Here is a 13,546-nt window from a genome sequence, read left to right on the forward strand (position 1 = left end):
AATTAATCGTAGTTGCGTTTCACACTATGCCGTTAAATCTGAGGGTCCTCATGGGGGTACAAGTAATCACATAATCCCAAATTTTTGGTCAATATAATCACATAATCATTATTTTTTCCTTTAAACAAGGTAATCGTAAAAAATAAAGTTCTATAAGGGTTATCAAATAATCAAACATAATGAAATATTTGGTCTCAGGTCAAGGATTTGTACAAGTTTGATCTGTTCCTGGTAATCAGGCAAATAATAATAATCACTATACAAACAGCTAAGTAATCACATAATCAAAAAAGGCTGAGGCTACCTTACAGTTGAATGTATATCTGAAATTACAGTTAGTATAATATATTATATTAGTATGAAAGTCCCAGTCCAGGTTACTAGACCGTTAATGTGGGTAACAATATGCTGCACTGAAAACAGGACACAGTACATTTGTTTGTCCTGTTTTGGGAGAAACAAAATTGACACGCATGATACAACAGGTCATACATACTAGGTCGAGCGTTAGGCTGGTAATATAGATACAGAATTTTAGACTTCATGACTCAATGATTCCGGCAAGCTGAGGAAACTTTTTTTTTTTAAAGTCTATGCTTTTTCTTTTACTTTTAAACAATTTAAAAAAAATCTAAATTATTTACGGCATTGATGAGTCTAAAAAAGAAAAGATATGTAGTGGGCTAGGTTGTTTTACTCCGTAAAATATTCAGTATACCTTCGCAAGGATTTGTATAGTATACTTTTACTATACAAATACTTGGCCTTATATACCGAAATATCAAGCTTGTCAATAACGGTCGGGTACCAGTATAGCATCTGGACTTACTGGGGTTTCAACATAGGCACTTGTCTCAGAAAAAAAATTCCTATAAACCTTATTATTACACGTGTTATAATAAGGTATATAGGGATTTTTTTTCTGAGACAAGTGCCTATGGGTTTCAAGTCTACTTACAAAATTCTATACCAGATATCTACCGGTTATATTGTCTTTTGATTTCGATAGGTATATAGGTATTCCCCTTTCGTGAATATATTGCCAACTCAGTTGCATTGTCGGAAGAAAATGGTTGACAAAATCTGCATGGTTTTTTAAAAAGCTAGCTGTTATAAACCTCTCACTTGTGTATTTGTCAACGTCTCTTTTATTTATGCAAACATTTTGAATTCAAAATTCAATTTAAACAGTAACCTTTGAGCCCAGTCATTAAAAAGTAAAATCACAAAAATACTGAACTCAGAGGAAAATCCAATCAGAAAGTCCATAATCACATGACAAATCGAATGACAAAACACATCAAAAACGAATGGACAGCAGTCATCATCGTGTAGCAATTTTAAAAGGAACAATTTAACAGAACACAAAAACATCTATCTACAAACACATTCATCATAAGTATCTGTAATCGCCCAGCTTCAAATAAAACAACGTGAATAACCACATTTGCATGCCAGTATACCGTGATTTTCAGTAACTACAACTTTTCTCAACTAAATAAAAAAAAAAATCCAGGACACGCTTATTGGGAAACTTGAGAATTGATATTATCTGCTTCTCTGTTAATCATACCTGTATACATTTATACGTAAGAGTAAAAAAAAATCTGCTGTTTCTCCGAGAATCTTGCGTATATACGCTAAGTAGTAAAAGTAAAAACGAATATCTTGTTTCTCCGAGAATCCGGCATGCGTATACGCTTAGTAGTAAGAGTAAAATCTAGTCTGCTTGTTCTCCGAGAAACATGCGTATACGTTTAGTATAGTAAGGGTGAAAACTTGATGGCTGCTTCTTCGAGAATCAGGTGTATACGTTTTTTAATTAGAGTAAAAACTAGTCAAAAGATAAAAACAACACAAGTTATAAATTTCAAGTTTCCGAAGCTAGTTATGAATTTTTACTTATATATATATATATCTATGCCGTTGACATTTGGTGGTCCTCTATGGGTACTCTAGCTCCCTCCACTTACAAACATGACCACCTTAATATAGCCAATGTATATAAAAGTGGCAGTACAGACTAACAGCAACAAACAAAGTAACGAACATCATTTAATACTATTAAAGTTTTAATACACATAATTGATATGTTATATTGAATGGCCACATTAGTGATAATCAAATAAGAAGATGTGGTATGAGAAACATATCCACACATCAGAGTTTAATTGATGTGGTTCTGCATCATAATAGATCACCTTCAACAAAAAGAAAAACATTGTTGGCTATAAAAGGCCCCGACAAAAAAAAATGTGAAAAAACTAACGACCTATTTCATAACAAAACAATTAACGAAAAACAAATACTAGTATGACAGACACCAACCAACGGCAGTCGCCAGTAAACTTAATTTGCGACCATCTAATCCCCAATTGATGCCGTCGGAGCTTAAAATACAATACAGTTATCTCCTAATTTGATTATTACTGACAAAATATAACACCAGCGTTTTCTGTGTCACAAACTTGTCAAAACATTTTCTTTTTATCATCGGAACAAGGACATCATTGTAAATATAAATCAACATGCATTTTTAAAAATAAATAAGGCCGTTAGTTTTCTCGTTTGAATTGTTTTACATTGTCTTATCGGGGCCTTTTATAGCTGACTATGCGGTATGGGCTTTGCTCATTGATGAAGGCCGTACGGTGACATATAGTTGTTAATGTTTGTGTCATTCTGGTCTTTTGTGGATAGTTGTCTCATTGGCAATCATACCATATCTTCTTTTTTATATATGCAGACATCTTATACGTTCAGGTATTTCACATCCAATGTTTTATGATAATATTCTTTACAAACACAAAAATGTTGGCTTTCACCTCAAAATCTACCCAAACCTTTAAACAGACTTATTCGGAAAGGATATAGTTACGATACTGTTGTCAGTTCATTAAGGATTGCATATTCTGGTATTGATATTGATTCACACACATACGGTCTTTGCATCGGAAAATCAGATAAAAACATTTATTCTAAAACCAGTTTTTGGCGTGTTACGGGATATGTTCTTCTCATATATTTAATGATGGTATGATACCAAACCCCTAACAGGAGGGACTGACTTGATTTTCATATGATGAAGACATAATCTTTCAACCAGTTTAAGGGGGTAGACCTTGGTTCAGGGAGATAACTCTTTAAATCAGTTAAGCGTTTGTAAAAGTCAAGTTCATCAATGTATTTTAAGCATTTACATGAAACAGATTGAAAATAATCTGTGTAACCTAGAAGCTTAAAATATATTTTTGAAAATGGTTGACACAAACGTACTGATGATTTTAAGAGTTATTTCCCTTAACCTAGGTCTACCTCCTTAATTGAGGTTTTGAGCATGCTAGCAGTACTTTGTTAATTTATGTATCATTATCAGTTTGCTTAGTTTCTTTTGTTATCTATTCTGACAACGATCTCGGAGTTTTATTGTGCGTATTGCTATGTGTTTCTTTATTCTGCATATTGGCTAGAGGTTTAGAGGGAGGGTTGAAATGTCACAAATCATGTTTAACCCAGTCGCATTTTCGCGCTGTCCCAAGTCAAGTGCCTCTGGCCTTTGACAGTCTTGTATGTTTTTTTTTTTAAACTTTAGTTCATTTATATGTTTTGAAGTTTAGTGTGACGCTAATTTTCACTGAACTAGTACACACTTTTGTTTAGAGGCCAGCTGAGGACCACCTCCGGGTGCGGGATATTCTCGCTGCTTTGAAGACCCATTGGTGGCCTTCGGGTATTTGCTCTTTGGTCGGGTTCTCTCTTTGAAATATTCCCCATTTCCATTGCCAATTTTATTAATCGTATTTAACATGATTATGAGGGTTGAACCCTTTCATATATAACCGTAGACAGTGGTGTATCAGCTCAACACAAGAAAAAAACTGTAAAAAATAGTAGCATTTGTCTTTTCCTCAGTCGATTGATGAGAGGCACAAAAACAACTAACACCAGTAGAATTTTAGGTGTAATGTTATGAATTTTGTGCGAAAAATATTGTATTGTATATGGATTTAGTACATATATGGAAGTACATTATCCTAAGACAACAACACAAACATATGACAAAAACATCAATAAACGAAAAAAACCCAAAAAGAACCTTCACAAGAAAACTACAAAGAATACGTCTTATGGAGGAAATGATATATTCCAACTGATGGTAATGCCATATCAAGAGAAGCTGACGAATAACTGATGGCCTCATTAAATTATAAATCACATTTCTTTATTTCTAATTAAAGAGCCTTGATTCAGAGGATATAGACTACAATAAAATTCACCTGAAAAAGGTGAATTCATTATCACGACAAACATTACATGTTGCAATCGTCCTGAACATGCATGAAATATTCGCCACTGGACGTTTATCAATCCATAAATCAACATGTTTTAAAAAATAAAAACACAGGGACACATAATAAGACAAAGAGGGACAACTCTAAATGATAAATCTAATTTGTAAGTCATGACAATATTTTTACATACAGACTGACTGAATAATTTTATTTTTAATCATTTATCTTATATATCCTGTACATTTTTCATTGTCTCAAATAGAAAACTTTGCTTAGATACTGAGTATATAATAATGTTTCAGCATATAAATTCGCATTTGTCCTGATTCCGATAAACATATTTTGAATTGTAGAAGATTTAACCTGTTTTTATAGCTCGCTAAACATCTCATTTGTATGGCAACTTACACTTCTATTATATTGACAACATCGTGTGAAATAAACACACAATAGGTAAAATTAATTTGAACAATAGCGGTGGAACAGTCAACATTAATCTTGGTGTATAACCTTAATCACTATAAAAATAAACAATTAACTATGTTAATGAATGCACCAAAGAAAAAACAAAATGTCATATAGCCAATCTATAGACAAAGCACAGAAGCAAAAATGAAAGACAAGATTACAAAAACTGACCGTAGCACAAAAGCAAAATGGTGGGATGTAGAAATACCGATCCACGTACTGTTACGGTGTTCTTTTTATAAGTCTTTGTATATAAACAACGTCAGTACGTAGAATTATAATTCAAGACCCTCATGTTTAATTTGTGAAATTGAAACGAAATATTAATCAACAAGATCCTGGTCCAATAATTGATACACAATTGAGTTGTTTTGGAAACACCGAACACTTTCCTTTACCTTATCTTAGTAAATGTTATAAATATACTATTTCAACACAGTAAATTCAATTATCAGAAAGTTATTTTGAAAATAAACTCATCATAAATACCAGGATTGCAATTTTGTATTAGCACCAGAAAGACTCATCAGTGACTAACTTTATGACTGACTCGGCTGGTGATACCCTCGAAGAAAAAAACTACAACAGTAGTGACAGGTTTCTGAAAAATGTATGAATTGACTTTATTTCTTCCTGTTTTACTAGTAAATCATACATGACACACTTTTATAAGCAGAAAATTAAAATATCAGTTATTTGACACACCAGGTTTCCCCGTACAAGATAAGTATACCTCTGTCATGTGACCTTTTTTCTTCCTTGTTTAGAAAAATGGATGATAACATTTGATTGCTTTTGTTATATTACAAAGTTTAGGTAAGATTTAAATTGTTACTATAATAATTGATTTAAGTGTACTTTGATAAAAAATGTTGATAATTCTGTTTCCATATATCGATATCATTCTAAAAATACTAGTTTAAATTGTTTCCCAAGAGTACTTCAACATTCTGAAATGGGTCTAAACATGCATTAAAAGTGGAACGAAATGAAAAACAATTGATATTTTGACAAGAGGATTAATGTTGGTATTTTATTACTTATTCTTTCATGTTTGTTTTAACATCACACAACTACCATTATTGTTATCAGGGGTATGTTGATCAATCGTAGAAAATATTGTTAAAGAATACTGAACATTCCTAATACTTACAAAATATGAATATCAAAGTCTGATTTTTATACGACCGCAAAAAATTGTGCAGTCGTATATTGGTATCACGTCGACGTCGTCGTCGTTCGTCGTCAGCGTCGTCGTCAGCGTCAGCGTTGTCTCATCGGCGATCGAAGACATTTCGTTTTCGTACAATTACTTTAGTATAAGAAACTAGAAATCTATGAATTTAAACACAAGGTTTATGACCACAAAAAGACGATTAAGATGGATTTTTAGGGTTATGATCCCAACAGTTTATGAATGAGGAGCTCACAAGGTGTCCAAATAAGCATTTTGTTTAGATTTTAAGACAATAACTTTTGGAAAGATTTATGGATCTCTCTGAAAAAAACCCCATCATAGATACAAGGATTAAAACTTTATATATACGCCAGACGCACGTTTCGTCTACATCATCAGTGACGTTCGAATCAACAAATGTTTAAGGATGTACTAAGGTGATGTTTTGGAATTTGTGTCAAATTTTCGGACTCCTTGGTGTTTTTCCATACAATACAATGTTAAATATTTTGCCTCATAACACCCATTTATTTTTTCATATAAGACTTAACAGCTCACGAAATGTCATTTACCAAAATTTGAGAAGATTCTTGATTTTCTTTCTTTAGTTTTTAGACCCAAATAATACCAATGCAAAGATAAGGTAAAAAGTCCGAGTCAGCCTTTTCCCACCATATTTTAAATCACAAATATCTCGAAAAGAAAGTCCATGACCTATCAATATTTTTAGCTTATTTTTATCCTTTGTGGATGCTATATATACAAGCTTATAGTATCAATTTCAAATTCTTAATTTATTAATTTTCATCTAACCTCACCTAATTACAGCATTAAAAGGCCAAATAGTGGGGAAGATGAGGGTTTGAACATGGTTAATGGACAATGGACAAAGTGCAAAGCATAATTTTAAAGCAGTGTAAGGGAGATAATTCAAACACAATATTGATAATGTTGTTTGAATTACATAATAACCTCCCTTACACTTTTAAATTATGCATACAGAAATGTTGTATTGTCTTGAGGTTATTAGCTGTAACTTATTTTTAGAAGTTACTTTCTTAAAGTTGCTGCTAGATGAAGGTTATTTAATTCAGCCATGATTATGAATGTCATTTTCTATTTTAAGACTTTTATGATGTTTTTAAATTGGTTATTACGGTAACAAACTCCATTGGAAATTTTGATTGAGATTATGACCATATCTTGAGGGAAAGCTATTTTATTTGAAAAGTGGGTAGGGAGGTCAAACAATTTGTTGTTGGGGGGGGGGAACAATTTGTTCTTAAGATTTCAGAAATTGAAAAGAATTTTTTTTTCAAATAGTGTTTTTTGTTTGAAAAAAAAGTTGGATTTTATTTTTAGGGGGAACGAGGGTCAATTTGCAACAGCATAGTGTATGCACAAAAGCCAAAAAAAAAATATAAATGCAAATCACATAAACAAACAAAGTTCTTTGACTACAGTCATTCGGTGTCAGAAACCTATTATGTGTCAAAAATTTGATTAGTATCCAAATTAAGGCCTTCATCAAGTACGAATATTGTGTCCATTTTTGCCCCACTATTTGAGGGTTGGACCTGTGCGGTCGTATCCAGCTGTGCTTGGTGAAGAAACTCATTACAAGATACTTAACTCAATAATTGATTAGTCTTACTATCTTTACAAAACAAAAATGACTAAATTATGTGATAGCAAAACAATGCTATTTGTTCATCGGTTATACATGTTGCTGATTATTATTGTTTTAATGTCGAACTGAAATAAAATAATCAATTGAGACCTAGTATGCAATAAGAAAGAGTTGTCATTTATCTTCCAAGGATTCCACAACTTGAAATTTGAGTTGTTTTATTTGAAGATAAAGAAATCATCCGTTATAGTTCTGTGTATTTTCATTCTATTAGTCGAAGTATATCATTCTATAAATCATCTTAAGCAGTTAAGGCAATGATCGGCGGGTTATTGTATGTTGTATTGTGACATCTGGATGTTTTGTAAATAAAGGCAACAGTAGTATATAAACTCATAATATACCGCTATTCAAAAGTCATAAGTCGATTGAGAAAAAAACAAATCCGGGTAACAAACTAAAATCGAGGGAAACGCATCAGCTCTAAGAGGAAAACAACGAAAAACAGAAACCATGGCACTGAAGTGCAATATAAACCCCAAACAAACGACAATGCAACATACATTAAAACGAACAATTAAAAAACGACTGCCATATTCCTGACTTGACATTTTAAGATAAAATGGTGGATTGAACCTGATTTTGTGGCTAGCCAAACCTCGGGCTTTATGGCAATGTTAAATATACCACTAAAATGGCAACATTTCATGACAGGAATACAGTACAAATAAACACAAGAACACACACGACAGAGACGTAGATAAAAAAAAACCTAATCAATAATATAAAAGTGCTTTATGACATGTTAACCACAGAATAACAACGAATACCTAAAATAATCTAAAACTTGATTTAAATAATGTATTGTTATATGTTTATACTTTTGTATATTTATTTATAAATTCTTTATTGTAATAAAAAATCACGTTTATTATGTTTATTTACATCATGTTACACATATAATTAGTTGTCTTAGCGTTGCTTAATTCTAAATCTTGAAGAAATCTCGACAATAGTCGAACAGTTTACTTATTCTGAAGTAGCTTTAGATTTCGACTATTTCATACATATGTATTTCCATGGCCGTCCACAATTTTCTAAAACATATCATACCAAACATTACATGTTTGCTTCAAAAGCAAATCAGATAGCCTCAAATCAACAAAAAACAATTCAGTGGAGCTTTAGAAAGATACAAGAGGGACAGTCAAACTCATAGATGGAAAATAAACTAAGGCCATGCATAAAAAAAAAGACAAAAAAACATATAATAGTACACAAGACACAAGACTAAGCAACACAAACTCGAACAAAAAATAGGGTTGATTTAAGGTGCTCCGGAAGAGTAAGCAGATCCTGCTCCAAATGTTGCACCCGTCGTGCTGCTCATGTTACTACACACCCGGTAAATAGTCTATTCCGGTAGGTCACATTTATGAAAAGGAAAGGGGGTTGTAATTACGACACAATGAACATATTCGATATCATCTGTGAAACGGTTATTGATTTTTTTTCCATAACGGTCAACAAGGTCGTTACATTTACGAAGAATGATTAATTTTCAACATTTGGAACTCTTGGTTTAATAACTTCGTTTTGAGGAGTAAGCCTCTATCAAGGTAAAAATGAAAATTCTCAAGAATTGTTAAACACATTTTACAATAATGTTGAACATCTTTGATATTATATTTTTTAGATTTCACTATGGCATCAAATACAAGTATATGTGGCATATGTTCACTTCGGAAGATAACGAAAACATCTGACCACTGGTGCCCGGAATGTGAAGAAGCTCTTTGTGATGAGTGCTTAGAGCATCATAAATTACTGAAGGCCACCCGAAGACACAAACCCATACCAATTTCAAGTTACAAATCTCTTCCGTCATTCATAGCTGACATAAACCAATCATGCGTCTATCACAATGAACAATATCAAATATATTGTAATGAACATGCAATACCTCTTTGTCTCCAATGCATTAATGATCATAGTAAGTGCAACGTCACTTCTATTGAAAAGATCACCATGAACATCAAGACCTCTGGGCAATTTCTAGATTTAGAATCAAGGCTTGGCGATCTATTACAAAACATTGAAAGAATAAAGAAAAACCGAGAGGCTAATGTAACTGACATTGAAACATTACGAGTTCAACATGTTAAAGAAATAAAGCAGATAAGAGTTGAAATAAACAATCATTTAGATAACCTTGAGAAAAAAATTCTTGAAGAGCTCAAAGAGAAGGAGTACCAATGTAAAGAGAGTATTCAGAAAGTTTTGCTGCCGGTCAAGGAAAGAGGATCTATAATAACTCAATGTCAGTTGAATTTCAAAAGCATTAAAGATTATGCATCCGATCTTCAAACATATATTGGAATGAGAGACCTTGAGGTCAAGGTTGATGAAAATGAACAATATTTACAGTCGTTGATAGATACAAAAGGTTTAGAGCATCTTGACCTTGTGTACAAGGTTGACACAAATGTTCAAAATATTTTGAACAATCTTAAGAGTTTTGGGTCAATTGAAATAAAAAATCACATAAGTGATATTGAGTTGACAAGAGCGAAAGATAAGCAAGCACAAATACAAGTAGCAGTAACGAGGAAGACCGTTAACGATGTAAAGTTAATTCTGCAGAAGAAAATAAAAACTAATGGAAAGGCAGTAAGGGGTTGCTGTATGTCAAGAGAGGGAGACTTATTGTTCAGTGATCATAATTGTAAAAAATCACTCTACGTAATTGCGTCAGATGGAACCCTGAAATATAAGATGTCGGTTGATCCTAGTTTTGGGTTTGATATAACATTTGTCGATGATAAAAATGTCGCTGTTACATCGGGATCCTCATTCGATAGGACCGGTGTTGATATTATAAACATTGACAACCGAAGTACACTAAAGTTCATCAAGCTTAACGGTCCGTCATTTGGAATCACACGAGACCAAGACTCGCTGTTCGTCTGTGTACAAGGACTAGGCATATATAAAGTAAACACTGTGGATTATACTACCTCTCACGTGATCAGTTGTAACTTGCCACAGTATTCTTACGTATCTGTATCCAACGACAAAATATACTACACTGACAACAATGATAACAGTGTAGTTTGTTATGATCGTAATGGATCTCGAGTTTGGACTTTTAAAGATGAATTAGTTTTGAAAGGACCGAGAGGCATCACTTTAGATAATGATGGTAACGTGTACGTTGTTGGAGAAAAATCGTCGAACGTATTCATTATATCAAGCGACGGAAAACAGCACAAGGAAATCTTGACCAAAGGGGATGGTCTCCTTCAACCAACCGCTATTTTCTTTGATAAAGAGAAAAGAGAACTTCTTATTGCATATTATAGGCAGAGTGCTTTTCTCTACAATGTTCAGTCGAAGTAATTGAAAGAAAAAAACGATCGACCAAACGAACGAACCGAAGACAAAAATCTTCAAATTACTTGGCAACCGTTTTCCTCAACAGTGTTATCTAAAAAGTAATTGAAATTAAGATTACTGACAAAACTATTTATTTGGATATTTTTGTAAATATACAACATAAACCACAAGAATTTATTTTTATAAATGTAGGGGATCAAACTTTATGATAATAAAGGATGGTTTCCGTTAACCGTTTGCTATTTTCTCTTAACAAAAGACACTTAACGTCTGTTTTTACAATTTTTTAAGAAAAACCCAAAATGATTGACATTGCTGACAATTTCACTTTCTTGGGAACTGCTTTTCTTCTTTAGTGTGATGTGATAATTCATGATTGTTTTTAAATATTAAGAACTAACAATATTTTAAATTCTCGGTAATAAATGAATGAGATTTTTCAAGGTTCTAAATATTTTTGTATTAACTTATTTAGAACCAAATTACTGTTACCTGTTTTAAAACCTAAATAGTATCAAAGTATTCTCAGCAGGTAATTACATTTCTATCTATACAGACATGTGATCGTAGTTGATCAATGATATTTCGTTTTTATGACAATTTAAACCCGACGGACATCATTGTAGACAATAGTGTTACCATTTATGTTGTCAAAGAAGCTTTTGGAAATTATATTAAACATGTGATCGTAGTTGGTCAATGGTATTTCGTTTTTATGACAATTTAAACCAGACGGACATCATTGTAGACAATAGTGTTACCATTTATGTTGTCAAAGAAGCTTTTGAAAATTATATCAAACATGTGATCGTAGTTGGTCAATGGTATTTCGTTTTTATGACAATTTAAACCCGACGGACATCCTTGTAGACAATAGTGTAACCATTTATTTGTTGTCAAAGAAGCTTTTGGAAATTATATCAAATGTTGGGAAGCATGAAAAGGAAAATGTTGAAAAAAGAATACGGTTACACACTTTAGCGTACCATATTGTCTTGAACAATGACAAGTCCTATACGGTATATATGGTATAGCAAAAAGTTAAAATGACCCAACATAATAACTGATTTAGTATAGGTGTGTATCTCTCAGATGTTCCTTACATATACGTCATTTTACTGATTTGTGTTTTGACATGTCGTTTTTATATAAATACAAGAAGACGTGACATGTTTGCCAATGCGACAACTCTCCACAAGATAATACAGTAAGTTAAAAGCAAACTAAATATTACTTGTATGTTATATACATATACACATTCATGGATCTACAATCTGTCGATACCTGTTATTTGGCATTGCACAAGGTCATGTTTTTCTCTGACTGTTTATGACGTCTTTACACTAAATTCATTGGATGTTGGATGTGTACGGATTGATAGTTTAGTCTTAGATGCATGCTTTTTTATCAGTTGTTAGGGGCTTTGAAATATCTGTCAGATAACTGCGAGTACTCTCAGATCTGTTCCTAATGTATTTTTGTGGTCGGAATGTACAAGTACCCTGCCACGTCCACTTGTATTGTTGTCCATCTGATGAGTGAAGCCTTTTTAATTGATTTTTATAGTTTGTTCTTATGTTGTACTGTTATACCACTGTCCCAGGTTAGGGTTACATATTTGTTTTTCGTTCATTTTTTTATATAAATTAGACCGTTAGTTTTCTCGTTCGAATTGTTTTATGCGGTATGGGCTTTGCTCATTGTTGAAGGCCGTACGGTGACCTATAGATGTTAATGTCTGTGTCATTATGGTCTCTTGTGGACAGTTGTCTCATTGGCAATCATACTACATCTTCTTTTTTATATTAACAACTTTCTGTCACTCTCCTGCCTTAAACAATGAACCAAACCAATACCGCTTAGTCAGTTTCAAATATGATATGGTTTTTGACTTATGACTCCATGATTCAAATGAATACTTTTATTTTGTTACTGTTGAAAAATATGAATTCGACAATTGGAAAAGTAAAATCTTGATTATGAAGTGGTCCAAATGTGGTAATTTTAAGGAAAGATATAATAATGCATAATATTATTTTCATTGTTCGAGGCCCAAAAACAAACCCTTTACAATTTCACAAAAGAGAGGCAAAAAATCTAATATCGATGGAGGTTAACAGCATGGTTCAATTTTTTTTAGTAGTAAACCAAACTTTATTAATCGCTTTGACATTTGTTAGTGGATACATTAAATACCAGTAGTTTATCCCAGCCTCGTTACCCGTTAGTAGTATATAGTCAATTTGGTCAGTTCTTGTTCTATAGAATTTTGTAAGGAGTATTCTTATATTTTTTTTTTATATATTATACTATTTCCTTTGTTACCTAAATTTCCAAATAAAAATAATATCTATATTAGATGGAATTAATATTTGTGTTTGGTTATAAATCCAATTACCAAGTTTAACCCATAACCTTTAAATGTTATAGAATGTCCAAAATATGTGCCCAATATTTTCAATAGCTTCACTACAGAAAGTACATTTATCTGATTGTTTTATCTTAATTTTAAATAGAAATTCATTCCTGCGTATGATAATGTGCACTATTCTGTATTTTAACCAATGAAGTGTAGAGCTTTTT

At 32.4% G+C, this 13,546-nt stretch overlaps 1 protein-coding gene across 1 annotated transcript; it reads left to right on the forward strand.

Moving 5' to 3' along the window:
- Nucleotides 1-5,488: 5,488 nt before the first annotated feature.
- Nucleotides 5,489-11,195, forward strand: LOC139502675 (uncharacterized). Its single transcript, XM_071292207.1, has 2 exons — nucleotides 5,489-5,576; nucleotides 9,264-11,195. Exon 2 carries the CDS (start codon nucleotides 9,272-9,274, stop codon nucleotides 10,964-10,966), a length of 1,695 nt encoding a protein of 564 aa, XP_071148308.1. The 5' UTR covers nucleotides 5,489-5,576; nucleotides 9,264-9,271; the 3' UTR covers nucleotides 10,967-11,195.
- The last annotated feature ends 2,351 nt before the right edge of the window (nucleotides 11,196-13,546 follow it).

The sequence above is a fragment of the Mytilus edulis genome, chromosome 14 (genome assembly GCF_963676685.1).
Source record: "Mytilus edulis chromosome 14, xbMytEdul2.2, whole genome shotgun sequence".
In the NCBI taxonomy this organism is placed as follows: domain Eukaryota; kingdom Metazoa; phylum Mollusca; class Bivalvia; order Mytilida; family Mytilidae; genus Mytilus; species Mytilus edulis.